This window comes from Henckelia pumila, chromosome 1 (genome assembly GCF_033568475.1).
Source record: "Henckelia pumila isolate YLH828 chromosome 1, ASM3356847v2, whole genome shotgun sequence".
Lineage (NCBI taxonomy): Eukaryota > Viridiplantae > Streptophyta > Magnoliopsida > Lamiales > Gesneriaceae > Henckelia > Henckelia pumila.
The window spans coordinates 91506805-91531484 of record NC_133120.1 but is presented as its reverse complement, the minus strand read 5'-3'; the positions used below and the strand labels follow the sequence as shown (position 1 = coordinate 91531484).

The 24680-nt window shown below is 35.3% G+C and overlaps 3 protein-coding genes across 5 annotated transcripts; 1 reads left to right on the top strand and 2 right to left on the bottom strand.

Annotated features, from left to right (window-relative positions):
- The first annotated feature begins 632 nt into the window (after positions 1-632).
- Positions 633-5876, top strand: LOC140891048 (protein PAM71-homolog, chloroplastic-like). Of its 2 annotated transcripts, none has more exons than XR_012152410.1 (10): positions 633-937; positions 1549-1699; positions 2236-2416; positions 3088-3135; positions 3867-3963; positions 4617-4780; positions 4862-4927; positions 5135-5185; positions 5293-5378; positions 5459-5876. XR_012152410.1 is itself a non-coding variant. In XM_073299290.1 (10 exons), the coding sequence occupies exons 1-10, from the start codon at positions 787-789 to the stop codon at positions 5522-5524; spliced, it is 1080 nt and encodes a 359-aa protein (XP_073155391.1). In that variant the 5' UTR covers positions 633-786; the 3' UTR covers positions 5525-5876. The 2 variants fall into 2 exon arrangements, 1 of the variants encoding a protein (XP_073155391.1); XM_073299290.1 differs by having other exon boundaries at positions 5274-5378.
- Positions 5877-6047: 171 nt separating this feature from the next.
- On the bottom strand, positions 6048-17462 carry LOC140882576 (regulator of nonsense transcripts UPF2). The gene is made up of 17 exons (XM_073288657.1): positions 17251-17462; positions 16453-16540; positions 14898-15100; positions 13223-13567; positions 12444-12548; positions 12207-12334; positions 11850-12026; positions 11689-11770; positions 10699-10965; positions 10398-10595; positions 10225-10326; positions 9784-10035; positions 9481-9699; positions 9156-9326; positions 8019-8204; positions 7258-7764; positions 6048-7082 (listed from the first exon to the last, which is right to left on the bottom strand). The coding sequence occupies exons 1-17, from the start codon at positions 17320-17322 to the stop codon at positions 6588-6590; spliced, it is 3597 nt and encodes a 1198-aa protein (XP_073144758.1). The 5' UTR covers positions 17323-17462; the 3' UTR covers positions 6048-6587.
- Positions 17463-18599: 1137 nt separating this feature from the next.
- LOC140887462 (potassium channel SKOR-like) lies at positions 18600-23883 on the bottom strand. Of its 2 annotated transcripts, none has more exons than XM_073294716.1 (13): positions 23606-23883; positions 22743-22967; positions 22574-22637; positions 22155-22494; positions 21779-22074; positions 21602-21682; positions 21315-21413; positions 20901-21125; positions 20430-20639; positions 20280-20355; positions 19519-19813; positions 19125-19246; positions 18600-19026 (listed from the first exon to the last, which is right to left on the bottom strand). In XM_073294716.1, the coding sequence occupies exons 1-13, from the start codon at positions 23848-23850 to the stop codon at positions 18779-18781; spliced, it is 2526 nt and encodes an 841-aa protein (XP_073150817.1). In that variant the 5' UTR covers positions 23851-23883; the 3' UTR covers positions 18600-18778. The 2 variants fall into 2 exon arrangements, with proteins under 2 accessions (XP_073150817.1, XP_073150825.1); XM_073294724.1 differs by having other exon boundaries at positions 20451-20639.
- Between the last annotated feature and the right edge of the window lie 797 nt (positions 23884-24680).

Sequence of the window (24680 nt, the reverse complement as noted above, 5' to 3'; positions counted from 1 at the left end):
CTTTCAGATAATTGAGACGAATAAATTTTTTGAGTTAATTATTTTTGTGTTTTCACTAATGAAATTACTGGAAATTCATTTTTAAATTTAGTATCAGTGTGTTGATGGCGTAAAATTTTTTAAAACGAATTTGTTAGGAGAATTTTGCAATCATATATATTTTATTAATCATAAAAATGAATTATATAATCGCTATTATTTTTTTTCCTGAGTGAACATATGTCAGTTGTCACTATAGAGACCCAAAGATCAACATAACATACACATGCTAGAAAATAAATCTTAATATTATTATACAAAAGATACAATTATATTTTTCTCGAAAGATTAGTTCTTATCTAATATTAATAATGCGATTTTCTTTAAAATAATGTGATTCTCAAATACATAAAAAATGTTAATAAATATTTTATAATTGTCCTGGATTTAGCTAAAATATTTTCGAAGATAATAATTTATTAGCTCATAAAATTATAATTTATGGAAAATAAAAATATAATTCACGAAGTAAATATTACCCTCTGTTTATTTGTCAAGTTTTTGTTTTTTTTTTTTTTAAAAAAAAAAAGGAAAATCGCATTAATTATATATATTTGAAATACAAGACAGAAGGCACCACACGCACACGAGGCTTCTCTCAAACCTCATCATCTTCTCAACAATTCCAATTTCCAAATCCTTTGCTCTTTTTTCTTCCATTTGTAGACAATTCAGACAAGTTATCAGGACAAGAATTTATGGCATTCAAGTTTATTTAATTTAACATTAAAAAATAGGGAAAAAAAAATGCAACTCTTGGCGTTTCAGGTACCCCAGGTTTTAGTAGCATCAAGAAATGTGAGCAAGAACGAGCTCCGTCCCATATTTGCTTTCATTAATAAACTACCCTTTGCTTCTTCATTGGCCAGCAGAAATTTTGCACAATCTTCATCTTCACGTGAGTTCTTTCAACTGTTTTCGGTCTGACTGTTCTTATTCAGCTTAGAGATTGAATCTTTTATTTGTCCTGCTTAGGTAATGAGGGAGCCGATCTTTGTGAATCTTGTGTGTTTCTACTCATATTTATTGAAATTGGGCTGCTAAAATTTAAAAATTGCGGCTGGGGTGTTGGTGTTTAGGTACATTCAGATGGAATGAGCTTTTAGAAGTGAATTAATCTTGATGAGGGAAAGCCGTCATTGTACCATTCTTTCTCACGTTGTAAAATGCACCTAATATTACTTAAACATATTTCTACTGATTTTCTGGTGTTTAGCTAATCGGGTAATTTTTTGCGGTAGATTGGATGTCTGACTTTGATTGTTTCAATCCATATAATGATTTAGCTTCCACTATGGATATTGGATATCAGCAAGTATGGTCCAAGTATTCTCAAATCCTACTCTGGTTTCCCTTCACATAAATCTTCAACGTGTTTCTTTTGACATTTTAGTTCATGTTTTCAAGTCTTTGGTACTGATGGCTGTGATAAATTCTCTTCAAGAAGCCTTTTTGTCAATGAGAGTGTCACATTTCAATCTGGTGGTGATGACAGCTACTTTTTCACAGTATATTATAGGAAGGCACCACGGTTATGTGCGAGGAGCAGAACAATCATAGCTCATTCATTAAATGTCGGAACTGGATCTGGAGACTATGAAGAAAATCACAAGGAAAGTTTCTCCAGTGGCGGAGCTCACATTAATCCTTCATCTAAAATGTTCGTGATCTTTTAGTGTTCTTTCTTTGATGATAATTTTCAGTTAGCAGTGAGATTATTTATGGGAAATGACCTTGCGAAATTGATGGCACTGTTGAATAAAATCTTGAAAGGCTCATTCTTCTGAAAAATAGTAGTATCTTCGACAATTATACTAGATGTGTTATAGGATTGTTAGGGAATGAAGAATCTGTTTTTTCTCTAGTTTTGTTCTCATTCTCATATACAAGCTGATTTTGTATTAATAGTAACTCATTTAAGCAAAAATTGACATTCTTATGACATTACCCACTTCAACTACTTCATAAGCTGAAAAAATAATGAAAGTTACCAATCCAGAATGTAATTATTTTTAATTGCGATCCATGCATAAAAAAAGTGAAGAATATGCACATCTTTTAGTCTGTAAAACACTGATTGTTATGACAATTTTTTTCTTCTTACAAATCATCGTCGGCACAAATATTTGTTAAGGATGATCCAACTTAATCCTGTCCTTGTCTTGTCTAATATAATTAACTTCTCATGAATGGCAGTGAGGCATCTCCTGATCGAATCCCTTATCCTATCTCAATTGCTCTTGTTCTTGTTGCATGCGGTTTGGTATTTTTACTGATTGCCTTTGGGAGAGGGCCTTCATCAATATTGCCAGCTATTGCAAAATCAGGATTCACTGCTGCATTTTCATTGATATTTGTTTCTGAGATTGGAGACAAGGTAAAACACAGCAAAATTTGAAGTTTCATATACGCATATTACTGAAAGTACGCTAGCATAGAACAGAAATAAGTAGAAAATTCGTTTAGAAGCAAGGTTAGCCCATATTCAGCTGTTTGTAGTTTTGTTTTTCGTTTAGGCAAATTATTAGGTACAATGGCTTCAATAATATAAAAAATTCAATCTTTTCATACTTGTGTTGAATTATGGCATAGAAAAAGTAGTACCTAATGTTCATGGATATAGGGCGCGACATGCAAAATGTAAATGTGTTTGTATAGGGAAATTCATCGGTTGTCTGTGATATCCTCACTATGTAGTGTCAGCTTCGATAGTTTCATTATTACAAAAATTCGTGCTTCAGAGTCATTTGAAATATCATGTATTTATAAGAAGCATAATCAGAGGTGGGAGAGGGGGGGGGGGGGGGGGGGGGAAGTTTTCTAAAATCAAAAGTTTTGGTCTCTAAGATTTAGTAAATTTATCCCGGTCGATAAAATTCTGACTCTACCTTGAATATAGGGTTTCTGATAAATTTGGTGATTAGTCAAGTGTTTTAGGTTAAATTATACAATATTCCTTATATCCTCCTTTATGATAATTCAACTACTTTAGGTTCATGCATAGAGACAGATGTCACTCCACTCAAAATTTAACGTTTGATTTTGCAGACTTTTTTTATCGCTGCACTCTTGGCCATGCAATATGACAAAATTCTGGTGTGAATCCCTCTTGCTCTCTCTCCCTGTGCTTACCCTCTTTTATTTGTCTTAATCTTTGTTGCGCATCTGCAAGTATGAATTATTTTTACTACTCGATTCCCATATGCATGAGCTAGTGTTGAATCTGATATGGTTTGTTTTTGTCTTTAATATAATGGGCGTGTTTTGTGCTGCTAGCATGCTTGAAAATTTACAGTGTGAAAACAAGTTTCGGAACTTGGCTCAGAAATCTTGAACTTAGCTTCATCTCACAATAAACAGGAGACAACTCAGTATCATTTGCTTTGATGGGGCCAAAGACTAGAAAATGATCACACATATTTGTGAATAAGCTGATGTGTTGGTGTTTCCAAACATATAGAAGTAACCAGTCAATGCAGGAACATAATTTCTTGAATGCATGATCGCACTGCTCAATTCAAAAGCTTTTGAAAGCTAAATAGAACTGGAAAAGAAAAAGATCAAGTGTTACTTATTTCGAATGTCTGCCGCTGAGTGTAATTTAATGAGTTAATTGTGGTTCTGCGATCTTGACAATTGTGATTTTGATAATTAAGTTTGCCCATATGCAGCACTTAAACGTGGTTAATATTTATATGAACGACTTATGGAGTAGTAGCAATATAGATGTACAGAACTTCATGCATGTACATTATTTTCTTTGAATCAGTAGTTTTGCCGATACTAATTGATAGAGCATTGTTCTTACTTCCATTAACTGTGGACAGGTCCTTTTAGGATCAATGGGTGCTCTATCACTTATGACTATCCTATCTGTCATAATTGGTCGGATATTTCACTCGGTGCCTGCTCAATTTCAAACAAGTAAGCAGTAGTTCTTACACATACGCTCCCTCCCTCAACACACATATCAAAGGATATGTGGAGGAGGATTGTGCCTGACCTCAGGCAGCATTAAAGGTATCATTATGTAAGTGTTGCCTACATTAGCGTGAGGAAGGATGCATGAAAGGAGCAATTGAAACGTGGAAAGCCTGAAATTTCTTATCGATGGAGAAATTTTTAGAACATCGTAAAGGCACAAAGTTTTTAAGCTCAATAAAAAGGACTCTAGTTGTCATAGATAATACTAATATTAAGAAATTCTTGGGGATATTTAATTTTTTTAATCTGTGGTGCGTTCGGTGTCAAACTACAATTTTTTGTTCAGCCCGCTCGTTTGCAATCTTAACTACGGCATGTTCTCTGCCAAACCTGTCTGGTGCCTTGTTCATTTGTTTTCTCTCATCTTTGCAACTCAATTGTTCCTTTTGCTGGTGTAATCAACATTTCTCGCTCCTACAAATGAAAATTGAAACGTGACAATTGGTAGATATTTAACTAGATGTGCATCAATTATAGCATAACAACTCAACAAACTGAGCCTGATCACTCACCGACATGAAAATCGTCTTTTGTCTACCATCCTTTTCTTCTTGCAGCAATGGCTGCTGATAAATTAGTTATTGTATGAACAGCCTTGCCAATTGGAGAATATGCTGCAGTAGCCCTACTGATGTTCTTTGGTCTAAAATCAATTAAAGATGCATGGGACCTTCCATCCAAAGTAGCCGAAACTGATGATCAAAGCAACAAAGAATCTGATGAATTTGCCGAAGCTGAAGAACTTGTTAAGGAAAAGGTAATCATCCTGAATTCGAACAATTTTTTTGTCTTCTATCTATGTTTCAATTAACATCTTCTACCTTTGGCATGTATAAAGGCGTCAAATCATCTTTCAAATCCGCTTGAGGTTCTGTGGAAGTCGTTTAGCCTAATATTCTTTGCTGTAAGCATTTCCTTTTACCAATCATAGGTGCCTCTAAGATGTGCTATAACCTTCTTATATGTTTCCACTTTGAATGTATATTCACTTGCTGCTACCGCAATATGCTGCTTTTAAATTCTCAACCATAGTCTTAACTTTAAATATATTTTCTCCCATAGACAAAAGTATATGGAAATATCGACTGATTGCATTGTCTCCTGCTCGTAGGAATGGGGAGACCGTTCAATGTTAGCTACAATAGCCCTCGGTGCAGCTCAGGTATAAGCTTCCTAAACTCTCAGTTGAAGTTTCACTATATTTTGCTCTCCAAACCTCATTGTACCAATAATATTTTTCTCAAATGTAGTCTCCGTGGGGCGTGGCAGGTGGAGCCATTGCAGGACACTTGCTGGCAACTTTAATTGCTATAGTTGGAGGGGCGTTCCTATCGCGCTACATTTCCGAAAAATTGGTAAAAATAAATTTTCATCTTCAAAAACTTTAATAAATTGATGATATTTAACATGCTACTGACCATTGTGACTGAATCAGGTTGGATTCATCGGTGGGGCTTTGTTTTTGGTTTTTGCCTTTGCCACATTACTTGGAGTCTTTTGAATCTGAGCCGTTGCTATACCTAATGTAAAAGAGATCGGTAAAGGGGACAATATCTTAGTATCAGCTACATAGGTAGTGTTGAGATCCGAACAGTTTTGTTTTAATTCTGTGTAGCAAAACACTAGATTCCATAGCAAGGTTCGTTTGTTCACGGATGTTAGTGCAAGCTGGCACATTTACGTGCTATAGTCTTAAGAGTTAAGATTCTTAAATTTAATGGAGTTTTGAACCTGAAAATTACCAGCATGTAATCTGAAAAGGTTTCTCCGCAACATTGACAGGTTGTGGTGCACAAGTTTACAATGTTCCCTTTAGTTCAATTAATTGAATGACGATGCACTTTGATTTTTCATGGATTTTTTCAATTTGTCCAATTGCCCTTTTCTCGCGCTTTCTTTTTAATTTTTATACGTGACATGCACGTTGCACATGGGTTGCAACATCACAAAATCAAGATTCAAGAGAACAATTGTTCGGACGAAGAAAAAAAAGATTCAAGAGAACAAGTATGTTTTTGCACCAAACAAGCTCAAAATGTTTATATATCTTTAATCATCTTAAAAACTAACGGGATTGTCACAAACACCACGCGAGAGGCAAATAATAACATTAATATGTGCCATATGTCCATCTAGCCTCCGAGCAAGAGCAAGGGAATTAATACATGATGTTGGAATCGTATATGGACAAGCTATACTGATTCATACAAATCCAGGCCAAAGGTAATATCTAACTACTAACATCAAAAGGGCAAGTACCTGTAAATTACTCTTGCACGAACCATATTAACACATCCAGATGCAACCTCCTTCAAGCTTTGATTTCAAATCTTCCCACCGGCTATCGAGCCAGCAAAAGATCGTCACATCTCACCACTGGTTGTGGAGACAAAAAAAGTTTGCTGTCGCATCTCCCCACTGGTTGAGGAGACAACAAAAGATTGCTCTTCGGTCAAATGGTGATCCATGGGCGCCAGATTTTAATCCATACCACTGGCAAGGGGTAACTTCAGCAAAAGCATCAGCTCCTTCTGCAATGTTTGAATGTGATGAAATTACCGTAATTACCTTCTCCTGCCATAGTAAATGCCAGCACCTGAATGATACAGATGTCGATGCCTTGAACCAGAAGTCCTATTCTGTCCATCCAACATATTGCCTCGGTTCACAACTCTGCCTCCACTTTGAGTCCAACCTGGTTGTTGTGTCCCTCCATTGAGTTCCTCTTCTTCTCTATCATTGTATTCTAAAACAAGTCGTTTAATGTCTTGTTTTTCTTCAAGCTCAGCTGCCTCTTTCTGTTTGGTACCCTGAACCAAGGAGCAATCATGGGGAATATACATTTGTTTTGTCTGTTGCTTGTTTCCACGCTTTACCAGAACTCTCACCCGCACCTCCTTAGCTTCTCCAGTTCCTTCATCAGTCATCTCGTCGCCACTTTCTCCTTCGATTCCTCTCCCATGGTGTTCCCTCGTGGAACCCTCAAACAAATTCATTGGCAACATCATGTTTATCGCTGGGCGAGAGCGCATTTCCAACTTTCTCGAATCCAAGCTCTCCTGCTCATATCCAATATATAATTTTTATACACGGGCCAAGCCTATTGTTCATTTTTGCCTCTACACTAGAGAACAAGTGGATGGGAGAACTTTTAAAGCTTCATCTTGTTTGCATTGTTACCAAGACTATTGGGATTGCATAACTGAGTTAAAAAACACTAGTTTCAAACAATACCTGCATTAAAGCCCGCAGTTCTTGATCAAAATCAGCCACCTCCTGAGGGTCTACCACTGCCACCTTCTGCCTGACATGTACTTCATCATCTTCATCTGAAGCAGGATGACCTCCCTCCTCGTAATCATCCTCACTTTCACAACCGTCATCTTGATTTTCTCCTTCCGATTCTTCATCATCATGATCAACGCGCTCAACAGTGCCACTACCAGAATCGCTATCCGTCTCGCCGACAATTTCTTGATACAAATCATCATTTTCCTCGGTGCCATTAACAAGATTTTGTCCATTCATGGATAAAGCACCAGAGCTCGTCCTGCTATGACGTTTTTCTGAGTCTGAATAGCTCGTCCTGCTATGACGTTTTTCTGAGTCTGAATGTTTCTCATTCTGAGCCTTCTCTGATGAAACTCTACGTTCATGCTCTTCAAGTTCAATTAGAGCATTATTAACCTCCTCCAATGATGAGTATCGAGTCATCTTTGGGCGCAAATCAGCAAACACGTCCTGAAAAACTCTCAATTTATAAAGTGAGACGATAAAGGAATGAACGAAAAGTAAATAGGACCAACAATTCTAACTTGCGTGCTTCAGTAACAATAGAATAACTCTCTAAAAAGAAATATTAAACGAGGACCAGTTTCAAATTAAATATTTCTATCATAGGCATGACAATCTGAGCAATGCAACTATTCTGGTTGACAGAATAACTCACATTGTCAAAATGAAGATATAGCCAGAAAAAATCATAGTATACAGACCTGCAGGTCAAACTCAATATCCAGGGGAATGGAACCTTTGCTCAGAATGTATCGTTGAAAATGAATCAAGAACCGATCAAGCTTTCTTTTCGATGAACCTCTATCAAAATAATGCCCGCATGTCTGGAGAAGTGTGATAATTATTCTTATACGAAAGCAGTCCTCCGGAGGATCAAGTATATCTTGCTGGTATCATAACAATAAAGCCTCTCATCAGATAAAGTTCAAATCCAATCTAATACATTTGTAGTGGGGCAATGGTAGTTAACCATGAAAAGCTGAAATGCAATAAAACATAAATCATGTTCAATGTTTGATTTTTAACATAATCACAAGCAATATTAGCTATACAGAAGAACATCAGATTAGAAATATTTCCAAATTAAAAGGATAGATATGGCAGTAAAGGTCTTTACACCCACAGATTTCAATTTTCAACACTCCAAAATGTTTCACTAACATAATGGATGAGTAAATATTACAAGTGTATATACGAAGAAAAAAATTGTGCCCTGTTATTCTAGATTCTTCCTGCCAATGGGAATCATGCTGTATCCGCATAATCAGCTATAATTTATCCGATATCGGTACCTCATGCATGCGACGTAAAAACCCATAAAAAATCAAATGGTGTACATCTCATCTGAAACAATTTGGTTTTGGTTAAATGTATGCGAATGCGCGTACAAAAGACAAAGTATGCAGCACATTACCTCACAACAATTAAATATCCATATATCATACATCATGCCATAATGGAAACCAAGTAAGAAGTACATCTTGTTCTGGAACTCAAACTTGTCGGCATCTATAAGCACACACTGTTCAAGTCACTTAACAATGCATGATCAAATCTAAGACACCATCAGTTGGATTTTTGTTGAAACCTCCCCAATTTTATGCTGTAAGAAATCTAACCACGTGTAATGATTAGTGAATTTGGTTGGGTCAGAGACTAAATAACTAATGAATGCTTATCACAAATAGGCGTTTGCTGAGAAAATGGACAGAAAATCTTGTAATGTCTATGACAGGAAATAAAGGAGAATTAAAACATGTAACCAAAGCAAACATAGATGCACCAAACGTAAAAAAGACATGGAAGACTGAAAATTCTAAAACTCAGCAATTCCGTACCTCCATAGTTCCATGCCCAAAATCAAGAGTAAGATAGAGAGTATCAAAAATAACAGATGAATCAACAAGTTCATAGTTGTACAGTTCGCCCAAGAACCGCATGAATGCAACACGTTTTTGCTGCATCCCATAGTCATTCAACTCCAACCCTAGCCTGATTTCCTCCAAAACCTAAATGCAAAATAGAACGGCATATCTTATTATAATTTCTATCAACTGAAATCTCTACAAAAAAGTTATCATTCCACATAAAATACAAGAGATTCCATTGCAATTTGCATTCATACAAACTTTCCAAAACAAAAGGCAGCACCAAAGAACAAACCTCATCAACCACAGAAACAGCGAAATCTTCATGATATCGACTCAGACCAGCAGTAAGTGATGCGATCAAATGAATCTGGCTATATTTTCCCTTGTGAACCTTCAAAAAACACTTCAAAAGATATTCTTCACATTCACTCCAAGGCAGCTTACGTAATTGTCGTAGAACGTTCTCAATTGAAAACTTGTCAAGATCAGAGAAAAGAAGCTTCCTGATATACTGAAAAATACAACACATACAAGGTAAAAACCCACTGTGCAGTCCTATAATGTGGAAAATCCAAAGATATTTATATAAATATACCTGATGCAAAGGAGGACGAACTTTCGAGATTCGTGCAGATCTTTCAGGAGGTTTGCACAAATAATAAGCATTTTCCACTAAAGTACTCTGACGGGGATCCAAGTTTTTGACATTTTTCAAGCGCATTAGTATCTCTAACATGTTTGACATCCGCACTGTGGTTTCTGGTGACCGATAGAGAAAGCGGCCACATGTCTCAAGCAGATTGCAAGCAACGTCGATATTGTGGTGAGTGAAATCATCCAAACAAGCCTGAGGTCAGCAGAATCAGTCAGCTAGTAAAGAAGAGAACAGTTTTCAGCCTCGGTTTTATTTGCAAACACAAAGCTACTGCCCAAGAATTGAAGAGGAATTTCATCGAGTTTCATAAATGCGAAGAATCTTAAGAAGAAAGTCCCAAAAATTTCAACAGCATACTCATGATAATTGCCTCACCATTACCTTTAGACAACTAAAAACCATTCCAGCTGGGGCAATTTTGAACTTGCAAAGTTCTCCAATAAATCTAATGTTCCTGATCTTTGTTTCGATATTCATTTGATCCTGCATTGCACTTAGGTATAAGAAATATGTTCAAATCCAATGCATCAGGTAGCTATATTAATTATACTGACCTTCTTATTTGTCAAAGAGTTGAATTCTTCCTCCAATAACTGTAAAAGGATGGAAGAGACATCCTTCATGCAAGTAGAAAGTGTAGCAACCATGCGCGAATAGTACGGCAAGAGCTCCAGAGACGTCCTTGGGACATTAAACAAAGCCCTCACAAGCTTTTTCCTGCTGGATTTTGAATTTAAATAGCAAAACTCAACCTGAAAAGACAATGAGAGACCGACAAGATATCATTTTGACGCAAGTGTGCTACAAAAGTAAGAAAATCCTCCATGACGCATGAGAGAGTGAGATGAAGATTACAGTCAACTGATCAATCAGGTCACGGCTCACGCAGCTTGGAAGCCTATGTAGCAAAGCTTCGAGATTTGTTCCATCAAGACCTTTAACTTTGTCCTTTTCGTTTTCTCCTCGTCTTTCAGCATCCTTCTCCTTTCCCTTCTCTTTTTCGGGTTCTTTGCCCTTTTCTGTGTCCTTATCTTGCTTATCATCTGCTAAAGCTTCAGATCCAGAAGCCTCTGAGTTTTCCAGGGTAGACATCTGATCCTTTTCTGATTCAGAAGCCAAATCCTACAAAAAGTTGATGTATGTTAAGAGATGGAATTAACAGTACCACAAGATCACCAAGAAATGAGAACACAAATAGCCGCATCCATATTTACCTCAAAAAGCATCTTATAATCATACTACAACCCATATGGACAGATAATCCAGTGACCACAACATATAACAGTTTTATCCTTGGACAGCCAAGACATACATAAAAGAGCATCTTTCAAGCAGTTTGTATTGTGCAAATAGCTAATCTTCAACCAGAATGCAAATCTTCACAAAATACTACAAATAATTTTTTTGTTGATCCTTGAGATCGGAGTTGCACCTAAATTTTCTAGTTTCAAACAGTCTGTATTGTTCAAGGAGCTATTCCACAATGGGATGGGAACACAAACCTTCACAAAACAATATAGATAAATATTTTTATTTTTGCCAATTCTCAAGATTGTACCCGCACTTATGTTAGGGCTTAAAAATTTTATTGCCTCCTCTCCAGAACACCTACCATTCTTTCCTTCCCTACATAGACACACATTCCCAATTAAAAAGGTGAAAAGGGTATGTGGTGCTTTTTGGGTGGGGTGGGGAGCAAATATTGATAAGAAACACCACGTTTAATGCTTGCTGAAGTAACCTCATAAGATTCTTCTGGCATCCAGCAGAAGTTACCAAAATTAACTTGAAAAAGTCAACCAAGCGTATGTCATTGAAGTTGTAAAAACAAGGTAACTTTCTTACAGTCGGTAGTTCCTGAGTCTTTGGAGATTGGTCATTCAACTTTGGTTCTGCCTCTCCAAGCAAGACAGCAGGAACAAATGCTCTGGGGAAATGAACCCAGTTATATTAGCCCTCATAAATTCATTAGAAGAAGACTTCCAATAAACCTTAGAAAAAACCACCTAAGATCCGGTAGGCATTCATAGAAAGCTTTAGTATCTTCATCATCCCAAAGGGCTTCAAGAGCAGAGGAATCTTTACTGGAAACAGGTGATAGAACTTCCTCCCCAGATGTGACTCTGGTTGTATGACCATCCTCTGGCATCACAGGAGGTTGCAAATCAAGCGCTTCAGCTAAACTAAATAAAACAATATAATAAATTTTTAATTCAGTGGATCCATGCGTGAGGTGGATGAAAACTTCAGAACTGAAAAACACGGCCTAAAAAAAATAAAGTACAAAATCAAACGCATAAAAAGAGAATCATTACAGATGCTACATATAACCTCAATGAACAAGTCTAGGACAAGTAACTTACGATGAGATGCCACGACTTAGATGGTCATATGATTTACGGAGCCTTTCATAAGATGAAGCATGTTCCTCGCTCAGTTCACCTTTAGCATTCAAAATCTTCGCATTCTCATGCTCCATTTGGCGAAGTAACTGTCATTCAGGAATTGAAAGTATGAACCATTACATTTCACCACAAAAATAATTCAATCAGATGAAATTTCATTCTAAGTTCAGCACCAAAACGCGTAAAACTCCTTACAGCATGTTCTGACAGGAGAAGTTCCACGGAAGCATCATAGTAAATTTGAAAAGTCTTCCTAAAGAATTTCTTCTGATCAGCTGTAACAGTAAGTTCCTTGAAAAACTGTGGAAAATATGTCCCCAACACTTAAAAATCAGTAAATCAAATATAAATTTTCAAATTCATAGCTCCAAATTCAAAATAAGCACACACTTGTCCAATTACGCCTCAAGTACGGATTGAGCACTATTTATCTTTTTTGCAAAAATAGTCAATCATCCCAATCAACTACTATTTGAGATTGAAACTTTACGTAAAAGTAGACCAAATCTTGTGAGGTTGACACATACATAAAATTTTGAATCCTGACTCAGAGAACACCCACAACATTCACAAGTAAAAGCTAATCAGAACTTAAATCTCTTCAGAATGCAACCCAAAGAATATAGAAGTTTCAAGATAAGCCATGACATTAACTGTAATTCTCAGAAGAAAAAGGGGTTAAAACAATTATTAACCCAGACCTCCATAACACCATTTATCACAAGAGGTAAGAATTCTGGTCAACTTCCATAATTGAAAAACAATCACATTGAAAAACTTGCCAAGTGTAAGGGGGAATATATTATATGCAATAAAAAGGTTACAGAATGGAACAGAACACCACTCATAATTAACCGAGTAGGGGATTATGCATCAATTGAAAAGGACAATTAACCAGAGACATAAGCACAACAGAATACATTTCAAATAATGATTTAATTCATGAATCTGAAAACATCTCAAAAGTGTTGTACCTCTTCCAGAATATCAAATCCAGTTAGTGGAAACCCAAGCAGAAATCTTCCCTGTCGTGCAAAACTGCCAAGAAGAGACAAATTTGTCTGGGTTGCATCACGATCCTTCAAATGCTCATTGCTAGTGAGATCCTTGATGATATTTATAAAGACGCCACAATCTTCTATAATTCCAACAAAGTAAAGTTCCAATAGAAGTTTAAGAGTACTCCGTTTCTTCATGGATCTTGAATTTTTGTCTGTATCTAAATCCTCGACAGATTTTCCCGACGCAAAAACTTTAGTGAGACCTTGAACTAGAGAAGGTGAAAAATCTTTGTACCTTTGATGAAGTAAAGAACAGATCTGGAGCCATAAAAACATTTTGTCAAGAAAACTTCTGAGTTCTGAATGCATTGTAGAAGCCCCAATGTTTAAAAACATAATAATGTGTGTCCCTGCTAGTAATTGATGTAATATTGCACCACAGTGCAGTTAGGCTAGTGATCACAATGTTGTTTGGATAAATCTAATGAATTTCATATATTTCTAAGCACAAATTGTTTCACACAAAATTTCAATCCAAAGGCAACCTGCTTTTATAAAGACTTTTCATGCTACGAGTACAAGTTAAAATCTTCTTTAAGTAGTCAAATTGAGTTCTTCTGCATAGCGTTCAGCAGAGTAAAATTCACAGGCCGAAGGAGACAGGATATCATCTAGCATCTTTCATCTCATTCAAATAACTATTCTAATATGCCTAAATCATTTCCTATAAACGTCAAGTTATAATAGAAATATAGAATGCGTTTATTCGTTTAATTTTTTTTATTTTGTAGAAAAACTTAAAATTAATATATAACATTTTAGAAAATAATATGATAACATGATATTTGTACAAATGAATAAAAAATTAAATTAAGCAATGATTATGCAGAGGTGAAATGAGTGAAATATATTTTTGGTAAAGAAAATAAAAATAAGAGGATAATATCTGGTTTCATTTTCAAAGTTGGAAAATGGTCCATGGAAAGCAAACCAACCAAACCACAAGCTTCCTGAGAAAATCCATACAAGAACTAAAAGGTTCCAAGAGTCGAAGCCTTTCCCATTGTGCCTGTTACTCGTGTGAGAACAGTGAGATGCACATCCAAAAGAAGTATATGATATTTTCCAAATTAAAAAGATAAGATACCTGTTATCTAGGTTATCATTCTCTCTTATTGAAATAGATAATCATCTCCATCAATGGCTTAATAAGATCAACCAGAGACTAGTAGTCAAATAAATATCCACACGAAAGGAAAAAAAGAAAGAGAGAAGACGTTGAATCAGGCAGACATCTAATTAGAATAACGATAATGATATCTAATTTACATCAGCCAGAGATGATTGATTCATGAATAATTTAAGTTTCCCACTCTATAAGATTGTACAAGAAGCTTTTTTCTCGCACAACCAAAATCGGAAAATTCTCGCCATGCACCTAACATGAAAACCTTGTAGTGGATCATTCATAAAATCATTTTGAACAAAGAGAGAAACTAGACCGTCAAATAAGATAAAATAACTATGCTCACTAGTGAGATATTTGACACCCATACTGTCCATATGGATACTTTCATGTACTTGTTCGACTAAAAAGATGAAAATACAAACACTGAAGTAAAATAAATTGACCAAAATCACCAGCTACCTGTACAGCAGGTTGTATGTCTGCAGCTTTAAGCTTTGCATCACAAATAGCAGTTACAGCTTCACTGACAAATTTGCTCATATTAACACCACGTAACTCATCTATCAAGCCTTCTCGCTGCTCTTCATTGATCTGCTTTAATTTTTTAATAACAGCTGTGTTACGTTTGATGCTAGAATCCAATGTCCTGAGAAAACCTGAGTCTGTAAGAGAAAATATAGCTGAATTAATGCTTCTATCAAGAGACATCACATCTTAAAATCAACACATATAAGCGTTATAATGTTCTACAAGTATTGCGCGAGTTCTATGATATATTAGAGCATGAAGATTTATTCTATTTAAAACCCACTTATAGTAAGGATAGAAGTAAATAAAAGCTTTCATTGAACCATCATCATAGAGGTACAGATCGCCAGACAAAACGATACAATAAACCAATTCTTAACAACATTTAACGTGTAAAAAAATGTATTTCTGTGATAACAGATAAATTTCATAACTTCCTTCGATCTCAATGTTTCATTGTAGAAAAGTCAAGAAAAAGAATCTGTCCTCTTCTTGCTTTCAGTGATTATATGTTAAAATCTAATCACCCGGAGTATAAAATTTATGTGACAGCAAGAATACGTGAATAACAATCAATCTATTCTTTTCAAATGAATAAAATCTCAGAAAAACAAAATCATAAGCTAAGAAGAAATGAAAAGGCCATTCCACCCTCAAGAAAACCATTCCCAATTCCACTCTCAGAAAGAGGAAACAATTAATTTTAGACATTGACAAGATTATATTAGATTGATAAAACCAATTGCTGCAGTTGATCAATTGCTTCCCTGTTCATGAGCAAAAGATAATAAATTTTCATTATAAAAATCCGTTCTTACTATTTCATGTTACCACATGTCTATCATGGCACTCATCTCCATTAGCTCATCAGAGTTATAGAAGAATTTTCAGTCCTGTATCACACGCATCCATATGCAAAACGGAAATGATTTTTGAATCACCCTTGATATCATATGCTTATAAAGACTAGTTCATTTCCAACAGTATGCTTAAGGAGAGAGAGAGGGAGAGTCAACAGATACAACTTGAGAAACATCACTTACATAATCAAAATCACATCCTATTTCAAATCATGTGCACCGCTATCTATTCCATCTCAACGCTTTTAAGCAAGCCGAGGATTCTAACATGGGCTCCAGCATCAGTGCAGTTTATGGTCTAGATATCTAATTTTAAGAGCTTTGATTCCATCACGAGAGAACATACACTCCACGCGAAAATTACAAAAACATGAATTTGATAGCATTAATGTTTTCTGTTAGTTTGTGGAAGATTTTCCTGTCATTTTATTTATTTAATAGTATTGTATGCCACAAAAGATTTCAACAAGGTAGCCTTGGAAAAATATATTCTATTTAGCAAATAGAAAGACTTCCCATATGAAATGCCTAAACGGACATCAAAGAAGATATCATAAGTCAACTCTACAACTCTTGAAGCTATAAAATTTCAACAAAGTAAACTATGTCCCAAAGAACACACTAACCAGGTCTTTCAGGTTTCAAATTACTCTGTCGCAGAGCCATTTTTGCTTCAATGGACTTCTTTAATTCCTCTAGACGAGCATTAGCTTCCTGAATCATGTTTTTATGAATACAACGATTATTTTCATAGCATATACCACCCAAAATTATGCAACAAACAAAAATTTGAAACTTCCAAAGTTTCATTCATTAAACACAAAATATCACTTGTGTTGCACTTGAATCAATAACAATAGTTGATTCAAATGGTTTGAAGATATAAATTCACAATCAATGCCAAGAAAAGGTTCATTGGCATCCAATAAAAGAAGGGCTGCTCAAATCATCCATATTGTGTAACTCAAGAGGGAATAATCATTCAAAGTATATTATTATAGGAAAAAAGAGGAATTTGACCTACTCATTTTGTTTTCCCTCTTTGACATGCTTCTTACAATGTTCCCAACCAACACAATAAATATATAGAAAAACAAAATAAATAAAAATCCGAAAATATGTAAAATAAAAGCTTTCAGACTCCCCTCAGTTTTATTCAAGAAAATAACACGTTGTGATATCACATATAGCGAAAGGACCAATAAAACAAAACATGCGTCAACTGGGTAAATACAGAAATTTAAGGTGAACGGCTAGTATATCGTTCATTGTCCTCCAACTTAAAGCGAGGACAACACTAAAAAACTAGGGCACATTTATCTACTTTAAGTATGCTCGAAATCCACAGGGGTAAAGGCAAAAGCTCATTCCGAAGTGCGTCTTCTTAGGGAACCCAAACACAAAAACAAGAAGAAAATTTTGACCTCAACATCGTGTCTTCCATCGTCATCATGTTTCTCATGATGTTCGCCGCCAATTTCTTCAGCATGTTCCATTTTTAAGACAGAAGGAAAGCGAATTGAGGCCTAGGGCAACGCCAATTCACCGGAGGACGATCGAGAGAGAGGGCGAGAAGAGACCAGGAGTGGAGGTTTAGACAAGTTGTGGAAATATAATATTGGGTTACATCATAATCATAAAATTAAAATTGCTCTGGTTCGGGCCGCGTCTCATCTTTAAACTTCGTAGTTATTTTATTTCCTTTTACGTCAGTCAAATTATGTGTAATTACAATTAGATCCCAAAAATTTACATAAATGTGAGAAAAACGACGGAAATAAAATTTGTGAATGTTGATCAAAATTTGATAAGTTATATTATATAATTAAAATCTGAAAAAACAAAAAAAAAAAAAAACGACGAGTTTAACACAATTATCTGTTTTGGTAAATGAAATCACGGAAAATTGTTTTTTCGTATTATATATTTCTTTAGTTATGATTTTGATCTTCTATATTATCAATTTTAGTTTTAGTTATGGGTGAGATCGGGTCGGAACCCGTCCCATAACACCTTACCAGATTTTTGTCTCGATAAAAATTGAGCGGGTAATCTCGAACATTCGAGATCCTCTCGGGTCGGGAGAGGGTAATCCCGAACAATATTTTTTAAAAAACAAATTCTATGAAAATATTTTTTTTAAAAAAATTTATGAAGAAACTCAAACAATTTCTTAGTACATTACAAATAAATTAATTTTTTTTTTATATAACTATTAAAAACTAAAACATCTTTTTAATATATTACAAATAAACTAAAACAACTGCTTCATTATTACAATAAAAACATATAATTATTCATAATAATAAAAAAACAAAATACAAATTTATAACTCAATGTTAATATTAAAAAAGATAAATATAAATATAAAAAAATAATTATATGGTAGATAATTATAAAACATTAATATTAAAACAGAAAATTATAAAAAAATTCTATTTTTTAATTAAAAAAATTATTAAAAATTATTAATATATTCGGGTCGGGTCGAAAATCGTCGGGTAGAGTTGTCTATCCCGATCCCAAAATTGATCGGGTTAGGACATTCGGGTCGAAAAAAATTCGGGACAGAAATGGATTGGAAACCGGGAAGGTCGGGAATTTTTTGAATTTTACCAGCCCTAGTTTTAGTCGATTATCTGTCAATATAATGTTTAACGTATCGCTGACGTGTTATGTAAATGGTATCAAATTCTTTGTCCTCGTGAAACTAAACTACATTATATTTTATATTTTTTATCAAAAGATTTTCCGGTACATATTACACAGCTAGTAAGAATAAAGTTAAGAATAAAGTAATAATTGATTAATTAGTGAACCCAGTGTTCCATTACATAACAAATAAATCCAACTTATTTGAACTTTGAAACTCTACTTCTCTTGGGTATGCATGTATACAGAGAACGCACACAGACATGTACTTCAAATTATATGTGTATCAGCATCACGACTTCATATAAACTTCACTTCCCTAGCCAAAAAGAGCTTCTGATCATCACTGATCATGCCTGCATCAGTGATCTTGCCCCCACTCTCAGATAGGATGCAGGTAGCACCTGAGAAACCTAGCTGTGTTGCCGCGGTTTCGATGAGTTCTTCAATGGTTTTCGGCACCCATACAACGACTCCAAAGCTTCTTCCTTCCCTATGATCCGATGGGGTTCCCCCGAAAACCGTGCATTTTCTGCTTGGCACTTTATCTGTCATAAAAATGATGGCTATATTTATGAATATGATCTATCCCAATCTTCATCTAAAATGAAATACTGTTATACAAAAATTAATGAAGGGGCAGTACCTTGATTTGTTTCGCAAGAGGAAGAAATTTCTGACGTTTGAGAAATCTTGGCTTCTTCCAGTAGTTTAAGCACGTTCCTGTTTCCACTAACACGAGCTTCATCTATTGGTGTCTTGCCCCATCTGAGAAAACCATACAAAATACATATAGGCAGTAAATATCATGAAATCTAAAAAGAAAACTCATATTTTTATAGCCTGAGAAGTTCTTTAGGACCAATGTGCAAAGAAAGTGACAAGTAAAATGATATTTTTACATTACATATACCACAAAAATGAAAGCATGAGCCATGGTAACATCAAGGGTCATGTTTGCTGTAGAATGGTTGAACAAGATCCATTTGATCCACAACAGGCTTAACATCGAATACTAAAAACAAACACGCGTTCGGTACCTGTCTATTGCAAAAACACTGGCCCCATATTCCAGAAGCAAAAGAGACTCTGAGTACAAGCCCTCCGATGCAGCTAGATGTAAAGGCGTCCGAAAATCATAATTCCTGGAATTCGGATGAACTCCATTCTCCAAAAGTCGTCTAAGAAGATCTGTGTGCTGACTAGCTACCACCTCGCAAAGACAATTCCCAGTATTATCAACAGACAAAAATGCACCTGCTTTCACCAGTAAAGAAGCTACTTGATCATGGCCATTCTTGATTGCTTCGTATAATGGAGTCTTTCCAATATGGTCTGCAGTCGAACATAACAATCAGTCACTCACCAAAAAAGAGAACCCGATTCATCATTTGTTTCTTGTTACACACACGCACAGATATTTTGTTAAATCATATTCTGTGCATGTTAATGTCATATTTGTATGATATATGGATCTTTGGGAATTCAGATAATATATAATGTTAGCACATAGGTGATGTTTCACACCATGTGCACATTATAGCCAGGAGTACATCGCAAGAATAGACATGTACAAAGAAGTTTTTTGAAAAACAGACCTCGCCTTCACACATAATGCAACACATTGCACGACATGTTCTCCAACCAGCCAAATTACAACCAAAATATGAAAATTCTTGGGAAGTACAAAAATGAAAAGAAAAACCAAGTACACACTATAAAAAAATCGAATGATAAAGATTGTTTCCAGAATTATAGCCCATGACTTGGGAAAGGATGATGAGTAGAAAAAAACAATCACCTTTAACATTGACTTCCACTCCTTTTTGGATAAGAAAGTGAACGACATCTTCATATCCTTTAGATGAAGCAAGATGCTGAGAAAGAATTTAAGTTATCCGTCTTTTGCACATGCAATGAGTATGACAAACTTAAGTATGAAGTTTAATACCAGAGGTGATCGTTTTAATACCAGAGGTGATCGTCCATCATAATCCGTCTTAGAGGGATCTGCTCCTGCTTCAACTAAATGTCTTAATCTGTGCAAATCTCCATCGGTGGCTGCCCAATTCAATCTTGTGGCCAACTCTGATTCATGTTTTCCTATTTGCAATTTGATATCAGACTCCAGTATCTTTTTTTGAATATTAGACTCCTTTCCCTGAAAATCATAGCCACGCTACATCAAATTTTTCGTCAAACTGTAATTAATGTCCTCTCACACTTCTGGTTCCGCTCATTGTTGCCAAATATTTTCCAAAAAATCAGGTAAACAATTGGGAAGTCATAACCAAATGTAGGAATTTTTTATTTTATTATGTATTATTCAGTGAATAATAAACTAGAGAGTACAGACTGATCATTTTTGCATGAATTTTCAGAAGTTTGGGTGAATACAAACACAAAAAATTAATGAACTTACCTCAAGAAGATTGTTAGTGATAGTATGTCCATCAGAGAAGTGCATCTCAAGCGCATCCAGAATCGCCTTCTTTTCAATTCGTAGAAGCTTAGATAGTTCAACAGCTTGTATTGTACGAGGTTCAGGGATGTTACAGAGGACAGAAATTTCACCAAATGCCCAATAAGATTGTATGCCAGGCACATATTCTTCGGTATAACTATCTTCTGAGTTTCTTACTGCACCCTGCATTTACAACACCTAAGCGAATTCAAACACTGACCAAACCAAAGTGGGATGTGATTACACATCAAGACGACCGGTGGTTGCTACAAAATGTTAAGTTTTTGCTCTTTTCAGATCATACGCAATCGTTTCATTAATCAACATTCTTGAGTTGATAATGATCAATGAATATATTCAGGTAAACTCTACCAGTCTACCATCGCAGAGGATGTAGAGTTGATCGCCAATGCTTCCCTCTTCGACGATTACTTCTCCGGGAAGGAAAAATTCCTCGTGCATCCTAATAGCCTTTAAATCAACATAGCAAGTAAGCTTTCTTTGCCAATTTTGATAAGATTGTAAGCAGAACAAGAAATAACTAATAAATGTAGTGGCATGGTAAAAACAACCACCCTTACTACTAGATAGTGGGAATTATCACTCTTTTATAAATGTATAATATAATAATACTATTTATAGAAAAATGCACATCTTACTATTTTCTTGATGAAGCCATATGAACAACCTTTGAATAGAGGAACTTGCCTAACATGTGGCTCATATATCTTTTCTGATATCTGCACCATGATAAAGAAAAAAAAAAAGCAGAGAAACGAGAGTGATGACGTTCGCACGGTTCATTTGAGCCTAAAACGAGGCTAGTTAATACCAACCTTGGCTCTTATCGCGAGAGGAAGATCCTGAAGAGCTGCAACCTCGGCATAACTGCTCTGGAACTGTAACAGTACATGGCCTTTGATTGCCTTGTTCAAACTTTTCCCAAGCTTGTTTCTGTTCATATATTTGATGAGTTCTCCCATTTTATCCCTGAATCTCACAGTTTTGGAACCTTTGACAATCAATGCAGTCATGTTACCCAGCAAATAAGCACCCAGAATCATGTCTAATGAAACGTAGAGCATCACGAATATCATTTCTCTGGTATTCACAGCATGGATTTCACCATAACCTGCAAGCACGGAACATAAACCGCGTAACTTGATAGTCAATCGTTGAACGTTTTAGTTAAATGAATGACAGGGAACTTACCAACAGTCGCCATGGTCACAACAGCAAAATACAAGGCAGTTATGTAACGAGTCCAAAGATCAATTTCTCTGAAGTTGGAGTAACTGTAATCCCCCATCTTTAAACTACCAATCCAAGTATACCCTTCCTCTGAAGGAGGCAGAGTTGTGGCCAAATAGTAAAATATGCAAGCTGCTGTGTGCGTGCAGTACAATTCCACCACAAAAAGCTTCACGATTCTTGCCAACATATAATTTATACGTATGTTTTTCTCCAGATTTCCAAAAAATTCTGTCACCCTCAGCGCACGGCTTAGCCGGATCCAAAGCATGTATCTTACTATCTCGTTCCTTCCACATCCCTGATGCAGTTAAGTTTTGCAGTCGATAAATTCTGAGCGTCAAAGAAGACAAAACAATCAGGAGAACAAGAAAACTAACCTTGAATATGGCATCCCAAGGCAAGCATCCCAATAAATCTATCAGAAATCTTGATTTCAAGTACCTACAACCACCAAAGTATGTACATTCATGTAACAACTACAAGTTTTTCAAGAAAAGTAATTAGCAGAACATATAAAACGAATCGAAATCCATGTTGTCTTATCACCTGATGGCGATCAAGTTGTGATTATAAACCATGCAGTAAGAATGAGGGTCTCTATAGGCAACGAAGAAGCTAACGAAAATGTCGAAGAAGAAAGCGATTTGGCCGGCGCTGTCGAGGAGGAACAGATTCTCCGGCAGACCTCGGAAGAAGGCGAACTCCAGCGGAGTGAAGAAAGATGAGTACACAGCCCATATCAGAATGAACTGATTCCATGCTACGTACAACCTGCATGCATTTTTAGTATCGTTCTTTAATTTTTTTAATTTTGATACCTTTTGGTTTAGAAATCTTGAATGAATTTGGAAACAATTAATGATTGGCAAACAACTTGAAAGAAATGAGTACACAGACCAAAAATCTTGTAAATATAAAATTCAATTGTACATATAGCATTTTCCTTAAATTAAATACTATACGTTGCGTGAGATCGAAGAGGAAGGAAATTAATTGAGATTAATCCACACGTGTTGATCATTTATATGGATATATGCTAACAATTACTAATACTGTCATAAATATGTAAGATATGGTTTCCATATTATTTATAAGACCTTAAAGATTTAGAAATAACAACCAAGATGGACTATATTGACAACAATTTTATTTCATCATTTTAAATAAAAAAACAACACAAAGAAGACCAGAACTGATTATCATCAGACATCAGCCATATGACCAGCCATACATAATTGTAATAATATATTCTACACAAAATGTTTCTTGATTTGATTTGATGATCATGTACAGAATCAAGCTGCGCTGTCTCACGAAAACAATGCTAAAACGAATGTTTCTTTAAAATTTTCCAGGAAATGTTAAAACCAAAACCCGATAATCGCGCAAAGGCTAGCAAAAAAACATACCAATTTTCAGGATGAATAAAATATCCATGGGAAGAATGGCCTCTGCTCCCGCCATGACTGGTGGAGATATCACTTGTTGCATTGCTGCTATCGGCGAAATCTTGGCCGGAGAAGCAACAGTTTCTCAAGAAACGCAAGGGAATATTTTTGGTGCCAACAGCTGAAAACTGCTTGGATTCATGATGAATGTATTCCACTGAGTGATCAATATCCTCTCTTGCTCTCGATGATCTGCTAGTCTGCATGTTTCCCTGTTAATCATCAAGCTGGGATTTTGTTGTTTTGTATGTGATGACTTTAATTTGGAGCTAGCTAGCTAGTAGTGGTCCTTTATATGTATGGTTATATATATGTGGTATATATGTCATCGATTTTATTATTGATCATCTTAATTCTACGTATAAATATAGATATGCTTGATTGATATTAAATGTTTTTATGATCATCGTATATTATACCTTTTTTCGGAATATATATATAATGCACACTCTATACGTTACTGAACTACATTTAAATAATTTTATTTATTTGTACAGGTACAAAATAAGTAGATGAAGTACTTGAGGCCATGGTTTAAGTACTTTATTTGAATGAAATTATGGCCAAACAACCACAGAGACAACACAATGATAATCTAAATATATATGTTCAAAGAAAATGATAACATAAATAATGGAAAGCCATCGTTCAAAACGTGATGTGAGTAATTTGTTTGTCTGGTGATGCTTATTGCTCCTTGGGAAGTGGGACCAATTATTGTTGGATGTGCTTTTTCTTTAAAAAAAATAAATAAAATTAATCCTATATTTTAAATTTTTGATGGCTGGCAGTTTGTTTTTTCAAAAGATTAGAGACGATAATGAACAAAAAAAACTTTAATATGCCACATCAAAACAGTAACGTAACAAAACAATTAAAAAAATTAAAAAAAGAAGACATTAAAAAAAACATTAATAAAAGTGATTAATACAGTTTTTTTCCGAAGAAACTATTTGATACAAATAATTATAATATTTTCCGGTCACAAAATCGATAGTTTCCATATTTTTTTTGAATTGGGGGGAAGATTCTTACT

Excerpts from the sequence above, each read along its gene's own strand:
- LOC140891048 (XM_073299290.1), top strand. The coding sequence starts at position 787 with ATGCAACTCTTGGCGTTTCAGGTACCCCAGGTTTTAGTAGCATCAAGA. Across the intron at positions 1,700-2,235 it reads ATTAATCCTTCATCTAAAAT|TGAGGCATCTCCTGATCGAA; the intron begins GTTCGTGATCTT and ends CATGAATGGCAG. Across the intron at positions 3,136-3,866 it reads TGCAATATGACAAAATTCTG|GTCCTTTTAGGATCAATGGG; the intron begins GTGTGAATCCCT and ends AACTGTGGACAG.
- LOC140882576 (XM_073288657.1), bottom strand. The coding sequence starts at position 17,322 with ATGGAACATGCTGAAGAAATTGGCGGCGAACATCATGAGAAACATGAT. Across the intron at positions 9,327-9,480 it reads CTGTTTCTGTGGTTGATGAG|GTTTTGGAGGAAATCAGGCT; the intron begins GTTTGTTCTTTG and ends TTTTGCATTTAG. Across the intron at positions 7,765-8,018 it reads ATATTGAGTTTGACCTGCAG|GACGTGTTTGCTGATTTGCG; the intron begins GTCTGTATACTA and ends AGAGTTTTTCAG.
- LOC140887462 (XM_073294716.1), bottom strand. The coding sequence starts at position 23,850 with ATGCAGACTAGCAGATCATCGAGAGCAAGAGAGGATATTGATCACTCA. Across the intron at positions 22,495-22,573 it reads CTTGGGATGCCATATTCAAG|GGATGTGGAAGGAACGAGAT; the intron begins GTTAGTTTTCTT and ends TAACTGCATCAG. Across the intron at positions 20,356-20,429 it reads TATTAAAACGATCACCTCTG|CATCTTGCTTCATCTAAAGG; the intron begins GTATTAAACTTC and ends ATTCTTTCTCAG.